The sequence below is a fragment of the Aspergillus ruber genome, assembly GCF_000600275.1.
Source record: "Aspergillus ruber CBS 135680 unplaced genomic scaffold scaffold00050, whole genome shotgun sequence".
Classification (NCBI taxonomy): domain Eukaryota; kingdom Fungi; phylum Ascomycota; class Eurotiomycetes; order Eurotiales; family Aspergillaceae; genus Aspergillus; species Aspergillus ruber.
Window position 1 is genome coordinate 101,722 of NW_024467346.1, and position 19,233 is coordinate 120,954.

Here is a 19,233-nt window from a genome sequence, read left to right on the forward strand (position 1 = left end):
GTGTTTTGAGACATGGGGAAAACTGGAGAAGTTTATACCTCCCCACAACCCCAGGCAGACTCCACGGATATGGGAATTCTTGTGGGATTTTGACTTATGCCCCATATCGGAAGATATACGAAGTCGCTATGTCCCGCCTGGCTGTAGATTAGGGGTATACCGGAGGGAGGACTTTGCTTGTCAGCTCTGGAAATAGACGGTTACGTGATGCCAGGGAAAGGCTTGCACTTTCATCTCGGAGAAATCGCCGTGATTAGCTGCATAAGAGCTGTATGCCTTAATCTACAAATCATAATACGGCTACGTGGCTCACATAATATTCACTGCTCAACTTATCCTTGGCCAAATCTCAAAAAGAATTTTCGCACACAGCTTCGTATTATACCTAATAATTTCTACAGCCTCCGTTACAAGCGCAGGAGAAGCTCTTAGTTCTGGTTCGAGTGAGTGGAATCGGATGAGGACCGAGAGCATCAAGAACCTCTGAGCCTGTCAGAGGCTGTCGGCACGATTAGCCACTTTCTGAATACGCTAGAGGGAAACAATTTGAAATTACGTGTGGAGGACACTCTACGCTTATGAAATCGAAAGTCTTTTGAAGGGCCGTCGTGCTGTTTACGACCCACAAGCCAGAGTCTTGCCGTGAAAGCCATGGCAAGCGCTTTACATAAGGCGTTCTTCCATTTTGCCTTCCGGCTCTATGCAGAAATTGTTGATTTGGGCGTTCTCACCCGCCGAGAATGCCGCTGTATCCAAGTATGCAGGGTCTGCATATAGGCTTAGGGGGACGGTGGATCCGAATGGTTATGAAAAATAACGGTGAGACTTGGCTGGAAGACTATTATTGTTTGTCTGTATTAATATTATTTTGGAATGCAGCTGTTCTGTGCATTATGATATGGCTACTGATGGCTGTTAGGGTTCATTGCAGTTGTGTAGATTGGATTCATGCAATATATTGAATATGATGTTTGACATTTTACAAATACATAGAAACAGAGACCCTAAATAAAGAATGAGAGAGGCATCGTGGTTACCAATACGGCGGACCACGCACGCCTCCATTCAAATAAGCCGGACCGACCTCCTGAATATGTCTCTCAACAAAATACTTCCACCGTCCAGTCCTCCACTTGGTCTCGAAATTATCAACCTGCTCCGGACCCACGCGGTCCTGGCGCACAACATTGCCCATGTCATCCAAGAAAGCAAGCAGCAACCCATCGCCCATCAGGGTGGTAATGTCTTCGACCATGATATACGTGACGATACAAGCGATATGGTACGAGACAAATCGCTCCCGGATAACTATTGCGTCTATTTCATCCTGGTCGAGTATATCTTCGAAATTGCTTTCAAGTCTGGTCCAGGGACCGGTATCTCCCCCGCGCAAATGCTGCAGCGCAGCTTCTCGTACATGTGCATACTCGGGTCTGGAGGTATTTATAACTCGTTCGGGAAATGCCTCCAGTGCCAAGCCGAGGTTGTCGGTTCCGAACGTGTTTTGATCGTTGAAAATGAGTGATCCGGGACCTGCTGCTTGATATTTTTCGCACATGAATTCCCTCCAGATTGAGTCGTGCGCATCGGGGCCATCGGGGTCGTAGCAGGTACGCATCCAAATGGGGTTTATTCCCCCCGCGGGGCAGAAGCGGCGGAGGCCATCTGGACGGTATGGGCGGAGGATATGCTCTATCTGTTCCTCTGTCGGCCGTGCGGGGGAGTAGAGTGGAGATTTGGGATTAGTACGTCTGATGTAGGGCTACGGAATACCAGATCTATGTTCAACATCGTCCGCGCAACCTTTCAAGGAGAAAGACTTACCTCTCTGCCAATCGCACCGAGTTGCATAAACTGTCGCGCCAAACGACGGCAGCGCCCTTGGACGGTTTCCCACGCAGAATGCGGATGGGGCATGTGCCATTGCTCCTGGACCCAAGACCTAGTTAGTGCCAACTGTTGCAGAATCATAAGGTTACCGTGGAGCCGAGCCCACCAACATGTAAATGTCCAGTGGGAGATGTCCCCACTCAGGCACCGGGGGTGTGGAATGTGGTGGTCCCGTCTGAAGGGCGTAAATCGGCTGCAGCATTTTCACGTTTTGCCGAGTTCAACTTTGATGCTATTGTCTTCCAAAATGTCTGATTTAAATGCCATTTTTAGATAGAAATAAGGCTCCTATATGTAATAACAAGCATGTCAGCTCGGCAGATTAAATGAGCCCAACTCGGCAATCGCGGGGAATTGGGCATACTTCGGAAGAAGCAATGATCCGGATGGGATAACATGTATTATTTCGCGAAGGGAAGTTGGTCGGCACCCCGATCGAGTGATCTGCAGGTACATCGACTATGTACCGGGAGTCATGCCTATTGATTAGCCAGTATACAGCAGGAGGGATATGCTGACTATGGAACAATAGGGTACCGGCAGGGACTCAGCCAACTCTTCAGGCACCGGAGACTGCATTAAGGATGTTGTGCTATTGCGTTTTTGTGCTTGTTTGTGCTTTTGTCCCTACAACTAGGTCACGCTTGACGCGTCTGTTGAGTATTCCATGTCATCCTGCAAGGTGTGGCTATCCTGTAGTCAAGTCACCCATACCCGAAATAGGGATGCTGTATGCAACAAACCGTATTCATCCTGGTGCCTTCAAGGTACAGAATGAAACAAACAAAGCAAGCATGAGACACACTGGCCCATGTCAGCAACAGGGTATCTAGTCGGGAAAGACTAATTCTGATTCTTCGGGTGAGCAGACTGCATTCAAAGATGCCTGGTTGCCAATCCCAGAGCTTTTTTGTGCCTTGGAGTTCGCCCTGCTGCTGGAATGTTCCAGAGAAATAGCATAAGCCTAATCTTGGTACATCTATTAGCTTTTATATCTGCATTCTGCGGGAGTCGTGGCCTAATCCGCAAACTTGCTCAAAATCCAAAGTACGTTATGTATGGCGAACCGTATTCATCCTTCAGGGTACTCTTCATGCATTGGTGCAAAGACAAAGTGTGAGCAGTAGGATATCTGATCAAGAATAGTCGGCTCTGGCACTCCAGAAGTTGCTTATCGAATCCCGAAAATACCCGTTTGTAATTGTTTGTGCTCTGAAGGACTACTCTTTTTACGCCCTGGTGCATTTGTCACATACCTACAAGACCAAATCACCTTCGATCTATTGGCTTCTGCAACTGCATTCGGCAGGAGGCGTGGCCTCATTTTGCGTACCTCGCTCAGACTTCAAGAATAAGCATCCCGTGTACAGCAAACCATATTCATCCTTCAAGGTACAAAGTACTTCTGTACACATTGCTGCAGGTAAGAATTGCTCTTTGATGACATGTCAGTCTCAATTCTCAATTAATCCGTCATTAGTAGTATGTCCAGTAACAAACCGGCATTATATATAAAAAACATCCAGAACCAAATGCTCCCCACCTCATCAATGACTATTAAGGGTATAGAGCACAAACAAACAAATCAGAAACTCCCAGAAATAGCCTATCAACTAGGCGCCCGTCCCTCCAACTCCTGCAGCTGCACATACTTAGCCCCATCCAATTCCTGCGTCCGCAGCCCCTCCATTCCCGGGGCCGGATAATCTGCCATCTGTCCATTTCCAAAACCGGCTGCTGCATCTGCACAGGATATGAAGCACTAGGCACAGCCACCGCACCCGCAGCAGCAGCCGAATTTACCATCGCATACCGCCTCTTCCGCTCAAACAACGCCCAGGCCAATGCCGTCAGTAGCAACACACCAAGCGGCACACCAACTCCTGCCCCGATAGCCACGTCTCTCTTATTATTGCTCAAGGGAGATACCGTTGTAGTAGGCAACACGCAAGTCGCATTGACTTTACTCGTTGTGCTCGAATTCGACAGCAGCGCACGACCGATGACGACTTTGCCGTCGGGGATTGTGAAGGGTGTTTGGCCGTTTGAACAGGCGGCATCGGTTCCGTCGCTGACGATTGCGTTGCAATAATAGTCTGCCTGGGTGCTGTTGGCATAGAAGAGGACGATGGCGCAGCCGGTGTCGGGGTAGTCCGATGCTATTGCTTAGTTAGCATTTTCGCACGTGTGTTAGAGGATTGGCAACTCACAGCCAGCACATTGGGACGGGCAATCAGCGGCCCAACTGCTATCAGTGCAGGCACTTTGCGACATCGTATAGGGCTGTGATTCAACATCCATACAATACCCATTGCTCAAACAAATGACATTCTCGCCACAGCACGACGTATACTGACTATCTGTACACGGCACATTACCCGAAGCTTCATGTCCATTGGGATAATAACAGGTCCGCTCACTTGCAGCAGCAGCGGTGCATGCAAGGGCAATTGCGAGGAACGATCTCTGCAATAACATTTTAGTGTCTTGGTCAATGGATAACGCAAAAGCGATCGATTGGGAATGATTGAAGAGAGTATCGAGCTCCCGGAACAGGATGAAGCTTTAATTTTTCCCCCTCATGTCCCTAAGTCACAGACTCGCTTGGATTCATATTTCACTGACAATCGATCCCATATAAGGATATGACTATCGTAACCAATGCACCAAGTATACAGTTTCATTCGCCAGTTACAGCGCCAACACTTTTATTGCTCCACTTAGTGGAGGGATCTATGGATCTTTTTTTGACAAGGCACACTCACGGCTTACGGCAAACGGCTGAAACCGTATACGAGACTCTTGAAATATCGTGGTTTGCATATCAACCTTCGACCGGTATCCGGCATGGTCATCGAAATAAAGGAGCGCTGTTCCCCGAACAGCGAAATATAAATTAGCCCTTCAGGACGGAAAACTCAACCGCTTGGGATCTCGGAGACCGCCGGACAAATTATTCCATACTGGATATACCCCGAGTACTTTCTTATGGCCATGAGACTCTGGCTGTTTCCATGGCAGTCATAAGGGCGATATGCTCATCCGCATAATTATGAATTACTATACTAACTTCCTAACCAGATTACCCGGACAAGATTAAAATGCAACCTGCGTACTAAACCCATCCATCTCCCTCGGAAAGTTCCTATGTTGCGCAACTGCATAGAAAAACTTACCCACAAAATCCGGCGCATCTCTTGCAATCCTCACCCCCTCCCTAAACGTCTCCGGCTTCTGCACAGCCCTAGCAGTAACCACCCCATACCAATCCAACGGCTCCGCCTTCGCCGGCGTAGCAACCTGCAACCCATCCACAGTCGCCAAATTCTGTCTCACAAAATCCGTCGCTTCACCCGTGGCCCCAATGGCCTTTAAGTGCCCAAAAGACTCCTGCACCCAGTAGCGCAGCTGGTTGTTGTTCTGGAGTTGTTTGACGTGCGAGCCGCCGGGGATAAACGTTGCGTCGAACATGGTTGATCGCTGACCGTCGTATTGGTGGTCTGGGATGACACCCTTGGAGTTGGTTTTATTCTCGCCTTCGGCATAGATGGCAGAGCGGCGGGTGCCGATGATAAAGGGAAGGGCGCTGGCGGCTAGGATGGCGGTTTTGATGGCGGAGAAGGCGACAGGGTCGTAGCCGTCGCCAATGAGGATGGCGATGCGGCGGCTGGCGATTGTGGGCTTTTGAGGGGTGAAGTCGGTTTGGGAAAGATGGTAGGCTTTCTTGCCGTGGTTTTGGCGGAGTTGCTTGGAGGGGATTGTGGCACCGACCAGTTCAGCGACTGTCTGTGCAAGATCTAGGTCAATTTCGGCGAGACGGTGGCCGGCAAGGCGTTCGTAGACGGTGGGGTCATCGCAGTGGTCTAGCTCGAAGCTAAAGGCCTTCTTCATGTGGAGTTGCTCGACCGGAGACATGGAGTTGTAGAATAGTTGAGCTTGGTTGTGGTGCTCGCGGAACTTGTCGCTCAAGCCGCGCTTCTTGATACCCACAGTCTGTTGCGGATAGCTCTCGAAACCTCCCTCGCCTGGTTTGGCTGGCGGCGCCGCTTCGAAGCGGTTGGGCCAGTAGTTAACAGTTCCCTGCGTGATACGGTGACGCATCTGGCCATCGCGGTTGAAGTTGAACACGGGGCACACGGGACGGTTGATAGGAAGCTCCTCCCAGTTGATTCCCAAACGGCTGATCTGTGTATCGAAGTAGGAAAAATTCCGGCCTTGCAGCAATGGGTCATCGGAGAAATCAACGCCGGGAACAATATGGCTAGTACAAAAGGCAACCTGCTCCGTTTGCGGGAAAAACTCGTCCACATTGCGGTTCAATTCTAGCTCTCCAACAACGCGTAACGGGACAAGCTCTTCGGGCCAAACCTTTGAGGCATCCAGAATATCAAAGTCGAAATCATCCTGGTTCTCTTCAGGAATGGCCTGGATAGCAAAGTCCCACTTCGGATACGCCTTGTTGTCAATGGCTTCCATCAAATCCTTGCGGTGGAAGTCCGGATCCTGACCACCAAGCTTTAGTGCCTCGTCCCAGACGAGCGAGTGCACACCCAGATGCGGGATCCAGTGAAACTTGACAAAATGGCGCTTTCCTTGCGCGTTGATCAGGGAGAAAGTATTCACTCCGAATCCCTGCATCATGCGGTAAGACCGCGGAATCGCGCGATCAGACATCGCCCACATGAAGAAATGCGTGGCTTCGGGGTGCAAGTACACAAAGTCCCAGAAGTTGTTGTGTGCTGTTTGCGCCTGGGGGACTTCGTTTTGTGGCTCTGGCTTGACCGCGTGAACTACCACTGTCAGCTATCTATCGCAATTCAATAATCTGGGCAAAACTCACCAAAATCCGGAAACTTAAACGCCTCCTGAATAGGAAAAACGGGAATGTTGTTTCCAACAATATCCCAGTTTCCCTCATCCGTGTAAAGCTTAACTGCGAAACCCCGAACGTCACGCACCGTGTCCGCACTTCCCTTGCTCCCTTGGACAGTAGAAAAGCGCACAAAAACAGGCGTGTTCCTCGACGTATCCGTCAAGACTCCCGCGTGCGTGAGATCCTCAATACTCTCCTTAAGCTTGAAGTTACCAAACGCGCCTGTGCCACGTGCATGCACGACACGCTCGGGAATACGCTCGTGATCGAAGCGGTGGATCTAGTCAATCAGCCTCTGCTTGCACATTGTATTCACGGGAGAAGATACATACCCGCTCTCTAGCAATCTGATCCTCCAACAACGACGGGCCAGTCCTCTTTCCATCGTTCACGATCTTGAGCCAGTTATCGGCATTTTCCATCTTCGTGCCATGGTCGGTGGTGATGGGGAGCTTTGTGTGAACGTTTGCAGTGTCTTGCTGCAGATCGACCATCTTCTTGTTCTTGGATGCAGTGTTCTGCACCGCTTCTTGGACCTTGTGCAGGCCGCCGGCGATAACGGATGCCATTTTCAATTGAATGGTATGCTAGATGAGAAATTAGACGATGGAGAGAAAGGAAACAGAATTGGCTTGCTGATATTATATCTAGGACATGCTACTGACGTTCTACTCCGGATTACAGGGCACATTGCGATGACGCGGGGGAGCGTCACGGTGACATTCGTTGGTGTTGGGTGATCGGTATGCTCGATAAACTCTTACGAATCGGTGGTTTGATATCATCAAGATGTTCCGCCAATGATACTAGCAAGATTTGTGATGGTAGGTCGCTTCCGGTCTGCCATTCACATGAGCCAGATCGAATTGAAACCAAGTCCCGGCTATGCGTTCCAGGATTTGACTACGCAGCTGGCTTCCTTTTCCGTCTTCGCACACTTACACTGAGCGGCCATTGAGGGATTGTACATTTGAAATCAAGATTTTGACTATTGTTCATGGTGATATCACCGCATAGTGCATAGTTAGCTTCCGAGTATTAGGTCAATTCCTCGCATCTTTCTGTCTCGCGGTGGGGTTTCTCTTTAAAAACTGCTAATGCCTAGTCATTTTACGCACCCACGCCGTAGTGGAATAATTCAAGTGATGCTTGTTTCGATACAGCATTATGACATGGTGACAAAATAAGCTGCCAAGGTTAACTTCCGCGGGGTTTACGAGTCCCATTGGCTCATTCGGTAAATATACCCACATTCTCCATGTGGAAGGCATGGAGTATAACTCCGTGTATAATTTTGTCATCATTCAATTGCAACAGACCAGTGAGAGAGTAGAGATTTGCCATTCACAATTACAATGTAATAAACCCTTCAAAACATCATTGGCACATTACCCCCACAAGCCCACCCCCGACCCCCAAGAGGCCTCACTTAGTACTAGGATTCGGCATCGTCGCCGTATCCGGCCACTGCCGAAACATATCTGCCAAATGATCAATCGGCGCCGTCATGAGCCCTACCGCCGTTTCATAGGGCGGCTTACTCGGCGCACTTGGATGGCTCCGCGACGGCACAAACATCTTCGTCCGTCCGAACGTCTTGCTCATACTGCGGCTGTCTTCATCGGACAGCGCGGCTTCGAGTTGGGGCAGGTCGGAAGTTTCTTCTTCGTGGATGTGCTGGGAGAGGTCTTTCATTAGGGATTGGATTGTCGGGAGGAAGGTTGGGTCGGTGGGTTTGAGGTTTTGGAACTTTTTGAGCTGTTCTTTTACCTGTTTTGCGAGCGGTGCGAGCATTAGCCTCTGCGTTTGTTTTTATCGAAGAGAGGGTAAAGGTAGGGCTTACGGATTGATGTTCCTTCCGATCCTTATCCGCAAGAGCAACACCATCTTTGATATGTTTCTCAAACGCCGGATAAACAACCAACTCCTCGCCAATAGAATGTCTGGCAAGTTCCCATGTGAACAAATTCTGGTACTGAGTCTGCTCGTTCTTATCGTTTGACTTTGTGATGCGGTCATAGTAAGACTCGATCTCACGATGGTCCTGTTTAATGGCGTTGATGATGCGTGGGGTGCCCATGATGGGGGATTGGGTTACTGTGCGGTTGAATGAGGCTGAAACTGGGGGGAAGAATTGCTTGGTGAGGACTCGAATGGCCATTATGGCAATTTTGGTATGCATGGCTTGGGAGGGGAAGATTGGGCTATATAGGAATGGGGTCTAAGGGGCGTGCAAGGTTTGTAACGGCAGGGACGTCACAATGAGAGAAATTAGATTGAAATAGGGTAGTTCCAATTGGATAATGGGTTGTATTATCCGTTTGAACAATAGGAAAGTGCTTGGAAAATGCGATGTATACAATGGGCTGGGTGAAAATGCATCATTGCGAGGTCAGCTGTGATGACATTCGTGCTTCATCTCGGAGCGTGGTACGAATGAGCAATCTTAATCTATTTCGCGGTAGAATACGAGTGGTTAACTAGTCAAAGCAGCCAATCCAAGCGCATAACTAATCCAAAGTACAAAACATACAGAGTCAGAAATCTCACTCTGGCTCCGTCCATCATACAACCCCTTCAACTCAGCCGCCATCTCCCCCCCAAAGATGAGCTCCAACTCGACATTATCTAACCTTCTCGGTTCCTCTTCTGAGTCTACAGTCCCCGACTTCCTCAAATCAAGCACTGTAATATCCTTCGACTCCTTATCATATAGGACACTCTGTATCCTAGTATCAGGAAGATACAGGGATATTGAGCGTAGCACGAAGATGGCCTTTCTGCACTGTGCGTAGATATGGAGTTGGTTTTCTATGGGTAAGGCGAGCTTTTCTTCTGCGAATGGTTTCAATGGTGGGTTCAGATAACAATATAGTGGTTCTCCGTTTATCTTGAGAGGATGGCGATGTATCCTGATAGGTACTTTGAAGAGCAGATAATTTACCATATGCTAGCATCGATGGGAAAATTTCGAGCAGGTAACCTAGTCATAACTATTGGTTCGACTTGTATCATTGCCTTGTGGCTTTCACATATTAATACCATAACAAAATTCGACTTATAATAATCCGTTGGAATACATAGAAATCGTCCGCGAATCTACCTCAACATGGAAACTCATGTCAGTTATCCATTCAATATCTTGGGCTGTCTGTGGGAAGGTATACGGCCCATATTGGAAGATGCTAGAACAAGAAATACAAGATTTGAATAGGAGGCAGATGGTCTAATAATTGTTGGTTCATTGTTTGACTGCCTTGAGGGTAACAATACACAATAATACCTGCTCCGAGGTATATATATCTACAAACCAGTTGCATTCCACTCGCGCACCAAGACAGTATCGTCAAGCGATAAATATGGGAAATCTGGCGCATATTGATGAAAAACCTGAGAGATTAAAAAAAAAAAAAAAAAAAAAAAAAAAGAAAAGATGTTAGTTATTTAAACAAAACAAAGATGTGAAGGTGCGAACAAAAAAAGAGCAAAAAAAGAATGCATCGTCCGTGAATCGAACACGGGCCTCGTCGATGGCAACGACGAATTCTACCACTAGACCAACGATGCTAGTTGTTGAAGGACTTGGCAGAATTGAGTTCTATCAATATGTACAACTCCACATCGTAAATTATGCACAACCATTCAGAAGCAGAACAATGGAAGAGGAGTGAGTATTCATCAACATATATTATTGCGATGATATCCAAAAATAACTTATAAACAGAACCATGCGAGCTCATAAAAAACTCCTAGTCTTTTCCAATCCGTCCAACCAGCTCCTGCTAAACCCCTTATACAATAGTAGTTGATCAAATAAAACAAGCACGCCATATCAATATCACATAGTACGGTTGTTACAGAATAGGAAACGTATAAGAACGATGAATCATATATGGGGATCGCGTTTCATCCCGCTCATGCCAAAGTCGTATGTTCCCATGGGCAAACCTGGATTACCGAACATATCACCGCCGCCTCCGCCGGCGCCGGGGGGTTGTTCCATACCTGGTGCTGGGGTGATCGGTTCGAGGTTAAATGGCAGGAACCATGCGCTGGGTTGGTAATACTCGCCTGCACCTGAGGGCGCGCTCGGGTCGAGTTGGCCGGTGAAAATGGCGGCATCCTGGTGGGGTGGGGGTTCCACGCCGTTCGTTGCGGATGGAGTTATTGGTGGGTTATCCGCTGGTGGCGGTTGTGGTGCTTCGAAGGAGGCTGGGTCGAATCCGGCAAAGGAGCCGTAGACAAATTGTCGGTCAAGTTGGGGAAGTTGGTCGGATGGGATGTTGAAATCCAGTGGAGAGGGCCCGAATGCCTGCGCGCGGCCGTGGTTGTACATGGCCGGTTGGGGGAATCCGGCTCCAGATGTCCCCAACATCCCGGGCGAGCTTTCCATGTTCACGTCGACTGTTGATTGTGGTCGAGGTGGGTGTTCGGAGCTGGCGCTATCGAGACGGCTGCTCTTTCTTGAATGCGACCTGCGAGGAACCGCGGTCTGCGGTGTAGGAGACAGGCTGGCGAAGAAGTCTTCGACACTCTGTAGGTCTGGCTTCTGACCCATAACCGCATCGTCGCCTGTCTCTTTTTGTTTCGCACCAGGGTCCTCCCAGTGCATTCGTGATACTCCATGAGGATACTTGTCGAACCAATCACCGTATTGGAACATGGCGGTCAACTTGCCGCCGTCATTCATAGCAACAGTGCCCTTGATGGCAGCGTCTGCGAATTGCCGGTATCGATCCTTTGCACTTTCTACCATGTAGTGAAACATACCCCAGTACTTCTTCATCTTGTTCAGGTATCGATAGGTATGCCGTAAATTCTCTTTGGACCGAGCCTCCAGCTGCGCGTTCTTGGAGAATATTCCCCAGATATGGACCGTACTGGCAGAGTACGCACAGTATCCTGCAAAGGGTACAGTGAGTGGATAAGCCGACGCACGGTCAATTAGGACAGAGATATGATGCGCAGCCTCCACTGCTGCTCGTCCTGCGTTGCTTAAGAAAGCCTTGGGCATATCTCTGGGAGGCCGCCCTCCGGGAGAAAGCGGAATCGCAAACTGGTTCAAGAAGAGGATGTTCTGGTGGATGATGATATGTAGAAAAAGGAATTGGTTTGCGATTCGTTCTGCCGCATGTATCTGGAGGTTCTCATAGGTGAACAAAAGATGGCTTGGGAGGCTTGCGGAGAACTCGTCGATTTGTCGCTTGAGGCGCGTGTACCCAGACTCCGGCGACCACAGAGGATGAGGATCCTTTCTCTTTCCCCCGAGATTCAAGTAGTCGACAATGCGTCCCCAGATGACTACAGTCTTAATTATGTAGGCCGAAACACCCATGTTTTCTTTAGCATTGGACAGCTGTCCTATGTCATCTGGGACTGGGTTGGGAACATTTCCGTCCAGGTCCTCCGTCGGCCCTGGAATTTCCATGTGAAAATGTGACTCCTTGATGGGAAGTTGGATATGCAGGAATTTTTCATTCCCTATTGGCGGACGTTGACTACCGGAGGAATTGTATCGATCCATCAACAAGCAGGCCCACATGGTACGCCGTCGAATCTCCCTATCGGTGAAACTTAGTTGTGACCCATTGCCATTGCTATGTTGTAAAAGCGGATCGTAATCAAGTTCCCTGTGTAGTTGCAATGCGTATGCCATCCTCAGAGCCTGACCACCGAAAGACCAACTTCGTCCACCATGACAGGTTCCAAATTCGTGCAATCCCAGTAACAAGAACACGGTCAATATGGTGATATTCGGTTCATCATGACGACTCAACGCGATCGCAGCGGCAGGGTTTGCCCAGTTCTCCCCTCGCAAGAATGGAGGCTCTGAGTTGAGTTGCGGATGCGTCGAGAATCGAGCGGAGACGGCACAGACAGCGAGACTCAATGCCGGGGGAACAGACCCGGCTCGTAATCTGCGCATAAAACTAGGCTTGTGAAGTAAAAGATACGACTGTCCGTATACACAGTCGAAAAACACTTCTGCAAGATGTTCTTGGATTTCCAAGGATGGCAAAAACTCGGCTCCCTCGGTCAAAAGGCTGGATCCGCCATCACCCGACTTGCTCATAGGAAATGTATCTTGCGGCGCCCTGCGCTCCTCACGCGTCCAGTCATCCAACTCCGACGCAAACGCTTCATCCGCAGACCGTTTCTTCTGACTCTTCGAAGTTGGCTGCCCGGGAGCCGGAGGCCTAACCACAGACCGCCCGATGGCAGCCATATCCCTCGTCTCTTCCTTAGGAATCGTCTTAATAACACGATCCTCCATCCTCTTCAACCGTTTATCCAACATAGCCATATAATCCGTCCGCGGGGCCGCCTTCCTCGTGGTAACCTTGTAGACGCAGGGAATGCGAGACCGTGAACAATGTTTGCACGCGGGCTTCTCGCCTGAGCAGCGAATTTTCTTGCGCCGACATGCGATACAAGCCAGCGGTAAACGCTTCCTCTCTTTCCCAGCCTTGGTCTTCATCTCGCTCCACGAGGGCTTGTCGCCTTCTTCTTGATTATTACTTTGTGCGGTATTGCTGTTGCTACCTTGCGCGTCATCCCGGTGCTCGGGGGCTGATGTTGCGGTGTCGTTTACGGTCTGAACGCTACCGGGGTCGCGCGAGCTCGCGGGGCTCTGAGAGTCCAGATCTTCGGCCTGGGCAGCGGCATCGTCGTGCTGGCTGTATGTAGTTGAGGCGCCTGTGAAGCCCAAGGGCGATTCTTCGGATTCGGGTGGGATCATGACGGGTTCGGATACCCCAACGACAACACTGGGGGCATCGTTGGGAGGGGTTTGCGTAATTGAAATGGGATCAACCCCCAAACCGGAGCTTTTCTAGCTCTGTAGATCAGGTTCAAAGTGGTCTGGGGAGAGAGCGACGGGTTGAGTCGGTCGGTGGTAATGGTGCGGGTGGATAATATGGGGAACCCGGAGGCAGCTCGGCGGCGCGGATTACTAATCCTATGCTTCTCGGCCGTCAGAAAAAGGGTCCTACAAGATATTCCTCCAAGCCCTCCCTATATTCCTAGATGCTCCTTTCATTGTGTTTTGAGCTTTGTTTTCATAGACGAAGCTGCTCTTAACAGGGCAAGGCCATCCAACTAGTCGAATTCAACTCCTGCGATCACAATACCCGGCTTACTGGATAAGGTCATTCCTTCCACACGATCGAACAGAACCGTTCGACAGTCTCGGCATTGAATCCAAGCAAGACAACCGCGAAGGCCATCTTCTTAGCACTGTGAATAACAGTTCTGCTGTAAGCATAAGTTGGGAATAGAGTTGGCTACTGCTTTTATAGGACACTGCATCCAAAGTCACGGACGAGCTTCAGCAGCAAGCCATTTGTTCTAGTTAATACTCTGCAAAAGATACTGCATTCTTATATATATTCTTTATGAACAATTGTATCAAGTAGCCTTGTCGTTGCCAGATTTCAGCTTCCAAAACTGCCATCAGCTCGTCCGTCGAGACTTGTTAGCCACCCTTTCTTGCTTCGCAATTCTAGCCTCCACTATCGAGATTATTGCATCATTTCCAGATCCCCATGCTGATCCAAGCAACTCCCGATGAGGAACATTACTATAAAATCTCCCCTTCTCAAAAACAATTGCAGAACATCAAGGTGTTGTTTTTTGAATGCTTCCCGAAAAAGAACGCACGCGATCACAACACCTCGATAGACCATCTTCTCAATCACCTCAAAATGACTGGTCCCACCACAGTTCTGGCATGGGAGCGTTCAATCCATGGATTGACCTTGTTTGGTGAGGCGCTATTGTCCAGAAGATAATGAATAGGCGCAAGGTGGTCTGGATCAGAAGGCATGTAACATGCACTCGATAGGAAAGTTTGCATCGTGTCAAACCCAAGGTTGAGAATCCCAGGCTAGTTCCGATGAGCCAATTTCATGATCTCCATACATGGATGGTCGATGGTCGCTTGGACAACTAGTTCGCATTCGATTGGACCTGCGGAGTATACAAAGAGGATATATGCCACTATCGGGACTTGGCCGTTGATAATAGCAATTTCGATCATTTTTCAGGTTCTGAGAGGACTATCCTCTTGCTCCTCCCAAGTAGGCTGAGTGCCCTGCTTCATGTCATAGAGTTGAAATAATTGCTGTGATGTTGGGAGGTTGCCAGCCTCGCAGGCTTTCAGCATCACATTCTTGCGGGTGGATGATTCAACTTGGAGGGTCGGATAATCCAAAATGTGACATGGAAGCGAACGATAGTAATGCCGTAGGAAGGATGATTGATTTGATGTCAGAGGTTATCCAATTAATACATGATGCGCCAACGTGGCGGCGCAGTCACCTGCCGCATAACTAACAGCCCTAGATAATCAACATCCTGCCAGGCTGATTTACATCAACGTATCATGATGGGGTTGTATACCCATCATAAATTCCCTCACCAGACAAACATGATCCCCGAGAGAACCTTATAGCAGCATTAAAATTCAAGAGTTTTGCAGTCGGATTGGTTCAACATAAAACGACAGTCCACCACGGCACTCTTATTTTCGGCCATCATAGAAGCAATCAGTGTTCCTCAACGAATCTCTCCGCAATTTACTACCATATGACCACATACGACTATGAAGATTTCGACCGTTTACCCTTAATAGACGCATTCTCCAATGTAGCCGCAATCTCCGATCCCATAACATAGATATTGTAACTCGGAAAGATAATCCACAGACCGCTACTCACCATCAGCAACTGCCGGAAGGTGAAATGAGAAAGAGAAACATACTTAGGAATAATCCACAAAAAGACCAAAGTAAAAAGGTCATTGTGACCAATGTTCTCAAAGCCGGAGAATGCCTCGTTCAACCCTACTCATGTCAGCAATATGCCCAATTGGCCAAGGTAAATAAGTATAACTCACAATACAAAACCGTCTTTCCCAACGTCATAACAGACGCACTATACGCAATCAGCAGCGCAGTAGCCCCAACCCTCCCCGCAACAACCCTCTCATCCGTCAAACACGATAAAACCCCCTTATCCCTCTCACTCCCCGCCGAAACCGAAACTCCATACCTCCAAACAACCCACAAATAATAGCAATACCCGGCAGACTCAAACAAATTTACCACAGTTTGCGCAGCCGTAAACCCATTCCGCGCGTTAAACGCCGGCCAGCCGTAGATGTAGTCGATAGTCCCGTATAGCGCGTAGGGTGTCCACAACGGGGAATGCAGACTGTTGCCGGGCATGCTGTGCGGGCGGAGGAGCACGTACCCGGAGTCCCAGAGAACGAGCGGAATGGAGAATATGAGCCAGAGGGTTATGGCGGTTGAGGGAGTGTGGACGAATTTGTCGGCTGTGGTGGGTGTGCGAGGGGACGGGGAGCGCGTGCGCGGTGGGGAGGGAAAAGAGCGCTTTTGTTGGCGCGTTGAGACCATGATGCTATCTGTAAGATAGTACAGGAGATATTCAGGTTGATGATTCGGTTAGTTGAATAATAAAGCTGGGGAATTTGTTTTGGGTTGTTTCGGGGGGAGCTAGCTCATGGGCTGATGGGGAGATGACGTTGTTTAGCGGGCATCTTGACTCGCGACTCTCCGCATACGGAATAATGGAAACACACTACATTGGCCACTTGTGCAGTAGTGTTATACACCCTCGATGAATGAGAGCATCAGAGGAGGTCAATATAAGGGATCCTAGGGTCTAGGATTTAGGGCACAGAAAAACACACTCCCTGCCTCAGGCATAAGCTCAAACTGCAGATATTCACGTGATCTGTGAATGTCACTGCTTGACGCTGATTGGCCAACCATTTTAAATCCTAAAGTAGACGGTAAAAGTAGAAATCTATAATAGAGATTTAACCAAGACATTCTATCGGATCAAGAAAAAAATCAATCTTGATTGCTCAGATGGCTCCAGCAAAAGATAAAGTGCAACATCACTCTACAGAGGATCCAGAATCCTGCACCCCGTGCAAAGAAAACAGCAATGATGACCCTCCGGACAACGACCAACCAAGTTCTGCATTTAGGCAGCTTAGACTCCCCGACAAGTTCCTAGCTCTTTGGATATTCCTCGCCATGGCAATTGGAATTATTTTGGGTAGCTTTGTGCCTGATACCAGGGAGGCATTGGAGCGGGGAAAGTTCGTTGGCGTTTCTATACCTATTGGTATGCCCTTATACCGGAAAGAGAGAAGGTGAAGTGACAGCTAACGTGAAAAGCTGTTGGTATGCTGGTGATGATGTATCCTATTCTGTGCAATGTGCGGTACGAGACACTCCATCGGTCATTTCGCCAGAAAGCGCTTTGGGTCCAGGTCGGGTTCAGTGTCGTGGTGAATTGGATTATTGCGCCGTTTTTCATGGTTTGTCTTCATTCATGGCTGATATTTGTTGTGTTGATGTGCTAAATTGATACAGCTTGCGCTGGCATGGGCGTTCCTACCAGACGAAAGAGGTCTCAGGGAGGGTTTGATCTTGGTTGGCATTGCGCGATGCATTGCGATGGTTAGTTCCACTCCCATATAAATGCAATATTGGTTTGTCTGCTGACACAGTTAGGTACTCGTATGGACAGGCCTCGCCGGCGGCGATAACGAATACTGCGCCATTCTCGTCGCCATCAATTCGATCCTGCAGATGGTCTTATTCGCTCCGCTTGCGATATTCTTCGTGCGCGTCATCGGTGGCGCAGATAGCGGCTTTAATATCGACTACTCGCTAGTCGCCAAAAGCGTCGGGGTCTTCCTCGGCATCCCCTTGGGTGCAGCCATCGTTACTCGCGTCACTCTGATATTCCTGATCAACAAGGAGTGGTACGAGAAGAAATTCGTCCAGTGGATCGGTCCGTTGTCGTTGATCGGACTCTTGTTCACAATCATAGTTCTTTTTGCTTCCCAAGGCCGACGAGTGGTTCATCAGATCGTGTCGGTGCTACGAGTGGCCGCGCCGCTTGTTGTCTATTTCGCCGTTATCTTCTTGATCACGCTGCTGGTGACGCACTGGTGCGGCTTCGGATATCGACTATCGTGTACGCAAAGCTTCACAGCTGCGAGCAACAACTTCGAGCTGGCGATTGCAGTGGCCATCGCAACTTTTGGCGTGGATAGTGATCAAGCACTAGCTGCGACAGTTGGACCTCTAGTTGAAGTGCCCGTGCTGCTGGGCCTGGTCTATGCCGTAAAATGGGTTGCGAAGCGAAATAAGTGGGCAGCATAGTTGGAAACCACCGGAATATCGTAAAATAATTTCCTCCACAATGAGGTCGATCAATCACCATTGATCTCATCCAGAACCTGAAAAAGAATATGGTTTTGCACTCTGCATTCTTCCCCCGTAGCACAACTCTTCGTAAAACCAATACAGAGTTTCTTCTGTATGACTGCCAGATCGACCCCTCGGGTATTGTACTGGCTGATCAGCTCTTCCGCAATCGCACAAAGAGTGGTATTTAGAACATCTTCATTAGTAGGGAATGACGGATCATCCACCACACTCCCGCATATCTGGCTCCTCAGAGACACGGATGGACGAACAATGTCCATCCTAATATCAGGGTTTACCTCCGGGTTACTGATAGAAATCGATTGATCCGGCTTCCCACAACAACCCGCATTGCTACTCGTTTCCTTTTCTGAAGAACGCCTACTCTGACACTGCGACTCCCCAGACCTAGGCCTCTTCAAAGCCGGGATCGCAACCTTCCGACAAATCTCGTTCTCCCCCGTCGTCCGCAAATACCCCCCGACAACACTCCCGGGCACACCCGCAGCAACCAGAAGAGATTTCAACCGTCCGTTCTCGGCTTCTAGTCTCTGAACCGTCAATCGATGCTCAATATCTTTCTGATGCGCCTGTTCTTTAAATGAAGTAAGCTTCTGTTTTAGCTCGCGCGTATATTCTTGCTTTCTAGCACGGCTTTTGCGCTGGTTCTCGCGAACCCGGGCGAGTTTTTTTTTCTACGAGATGTCAGTTCCGTGGCGAAAATGAGTGGCTTCGGGGGGTTGTACTTTTTGGTCCTCGATGGGTTCCATGCTGGTATCCTAGTGAGGACGACTTTCTGTTCAATATAAGGAAAGTAATGGTATTTGCTAACGCTTGTAAGAAGTTCTTGAGATTAAATTGAACATTCCGGGATATTGACGGAGGAATGCTATGCCGACGGATGTCGTCCTTGGACCAATCAGAAAAACAACTACCCTCAGCGCAGAGCGAATTTTTAGAATTTCTCGCTAAGCAGAAGCTTAATTGACCTTAAACCTGGACCAACCTATTAACCAGGCCTCTGGCTATCGCCCAGTACCCAGAAGTCATGGTTAGTGGAGCTGTCTGGCCAGTGTTGGGGATCCAGCCCCCCAACCACCTCGAGCACGCCACCCAAATCATAGCCGAGGCCACAGCACTGTTGGAGCTCGACAACACCAAACGCACCAAACTACCATCCCAATCTCTGGAAGCCTTCCTCAACAGTGTGATCACTCTGGCT

The 19,233-nt window shown here is 49.0% G+C and overlaps 9 protein-coding genes and 1 non-coding gene across 10 annotated transcripts; 2 read left to right on the plus strand and 8 right to left on the minus strand.

Moving 5' to 3' along the window:
* Positions 1–935: 935 nt before the first annotated feature.
* On the minus strand, positions 936–2,074 carry EURHEDRAFT_417482 (uncharacterized protein). The gene is made up of 3 exons (XM_040783211.1): positions 2,001–2,074; positions 1,825–1,929; positions 936–1,762 (listed from the first exon to the last, which is right to left on the minus strand). Exons 2-3 carry the CDS (start codon positions 1,915–1,917, stop codon positions 1,034–1,036), a joined length of 822 nt encoding a protein of 273 aa, XP_040634111.1. The 5' UTR covers positions 1,918–1,929; positions 2,001–2,074; the 3' UTR covers positions 936–1,033.
* Positions 2,075–2,405: 331 nt separating this feature from the next.
* Positions 2,406–2,742, plus strand: EURHEDRAFT_417485 (uncharacterized protein). The gene has a single exon (XM_040783212.1). It carries the CDS (start codon positions 2,475–2,477, stop codon positions 2,721–2,723), a length of 249 nt encoding a protein of 82 aa, XP_040634112.1. The 5' UTR covers positions 2,406–2,474; the 3' UTR covers positions 2,724–2,742.
* A 567-nt stretch (positions 2,743–3,309) lies between these two features.
* On the minus strand, positions 3,310–4,446 carry EURHEDRAFT_510775 (uncharacterized protein). Its single transcript, XM_040785955.1, has 2 exons — positions 4,101–4,446; positions 3,310–4,049 (listed from the first exon to the last, which is right to left on the minus strand). Exons 1-2 carry the CDS (start codon positions 4,366–4,368, stop codon positions 3,448–3,450), a joined length of 870 nt encoding a protein of 289 aa, XP_040634113.1. The 5' UTR covers positions 4,369–4,446; the 3' UTR covers positions 3,310–3,447.
* A 540-nt stretch (positions 4,447–4,986) lies between these two features.
* catA (catalase catA) lies at positions 4,987–7,332 on the minus strand (the record flags this gene model as incomplete). Its single annotated transcript, XM_040785167.1, has 3 exons — positions 4,987–6,680; positions 6,731–7,043; positions 7,096–7,332. The coding sequence occupies 3 exons, from the start codon at positions 7,330–7,332 to the stop codon at positions 4,987–4,989; spliced, it is 2,244 nt and encodes a 747-aa protein (XP_040634114.1).
* Positions 7,333–8,188: 856 nt separating this feature from the next.
* On the minus strand, positions 8,189–8,843 carry EURHEDRAFT_519201 (uncharacterized protein; the record flags this gene model as incomplete). The annotated part of the gene is made up of 2 exons (XM_040786763.1): positions 8,189–8,533; positions 8,607–8,843. 2 exons carry the CDS (start codon positions 8,841–8,843, stop codon positions 8,189–8,191), a joined length of 582 nt encoding a protein of 193 aa, XP_040634115.1.
* Positions 8,844–10,259: 1,416 nt separating this feature from the next.
* EURHEDRAFT_t162 lies at positions 10,260–10,330 on the minus strand. Its single transcript has one exon. It is a non-coding gene; the product is annotated as a tRNA-Gly (tRNA).
* A 100-nt stretch (positions 10,331–10,430) lies between these two features.
* EURHEDRAFT_417489 (putative C6 transcription factor) lies at positions 10,431–13,654 on the minus strand. Its single transcript, XM_040783213.1, has one exon. The coding sequence runs from the start codon at positions 13,500–13,502 to the stop codon at positions 10,650–10,652; it is 2,853 nt and encodes a 950-aa protein (XP_040634116.1). The 5' UTR covers positions 13,503–13,654; the 3' UTR covers positions 10,431–10,649.
* A 1,709-nt stretch (positions 13,655–15,363) lies between these two features.
* EURHEDRAFT_467248 (uncharacterized protein) lies at positions 15,364–16,178 on the minus strand (the record flags this gene model as incomplete). Its single annotated transcript, XM_040785166.1, has 3 exons — positions 15,364–15,472; positions 15,524–15,605; positions 15,659–16,178. The coding sequence occupies 3 exons, from the start codon at positions 16,176–16,178 to the stop codon at positions 15,364–15,366; spliced, it is 711 nt and encodes a 236-aa protein (XP_040634117.1).
* A 477-nt stretch (positions 16,179–16,655) lies between these two features.
* Positions 16,656–17,966, plus strand: EURHEDRAFT_467218 (arsenic resistance protein; the record flags this gene model as incomplete). Its single annotated transcript, XM_040785161.1, has 4 exons — positions 16,656–16,917; positions 16,971–17,113; positions 17,169–17,255; positions 17,310–17,966. 4 exons carry the CDS (start codon positions 16,656–16,658, stop codon positions 17,964–17,966), a joined length of 1,149 nt encoding a protein of 382 aa, XP_040634118.1.
* A 50-nt stretch (positions 17,967–18,016) lies between these two features.
* EURHEDRAFT_382027 (bZIP transcription factor) lies at positions 18,017–18,781 on the minus strand (the record flags this gene model as incomplete). The annotated part of the gene is made up of 2 exons (XM_040779487.1): positions 18,017–18,706; positions 18,758–18,781. 2 exons carry the CDS (start codon positions 18,779–18,781, stop codon positions 18,017–18,019), a joined length of 714 nt encoding a protein of 237 aa, XP_040634119.1.
* Positions 18,782–19,233: the final 452 nt, after the last annotated feature.

Coding starts and splice junctions, on each gene's coding strand:
- EURHEDRAFT_417489 (XM_040783213.1), bottom strand. CDS start 13,502: ATGATCCCACCCGAATCCGAAGAATCGCCCTTGGGCTTCACAGGCGCC.
- EURHEDRAFT_510775 (XM_040785955.1), bottom strand. CDS start 4,368: ATGTTATTGCAGAGATCGTTCCTCGCAATTGCCCTTGCATGCACCGCT. Junction 4,050..4,100: donor CCCGTCCCAATGTGCTGGCT/GTGAGTTGCCAA, acceptor ACTAAGCAATAG/CATCGGACTACCCCGACACC.
- EURHEDRAFT_417482 (XM_040783211.1), bottom strand. CDS start 1,917: ATGCCCCATCCGCATTCTGCGTGGGAAACCGTCCAAGGGCGCTGCCGT. Junction 1,763..1,824: donor TCGGTGCGATTGGCAGAGAG/GTAAGTCTTTCT, acceptor GGTATTCCGTAG/CCCTACATCAGACGTACTAA.
- EURHEDRAFT_417485 (XM_040783212.1), top strand. CDS start 2,475: ATGTTGTGCTATTGCGTTTTTGTGCTTGTTTGTGCTTTTGTCCCTACA.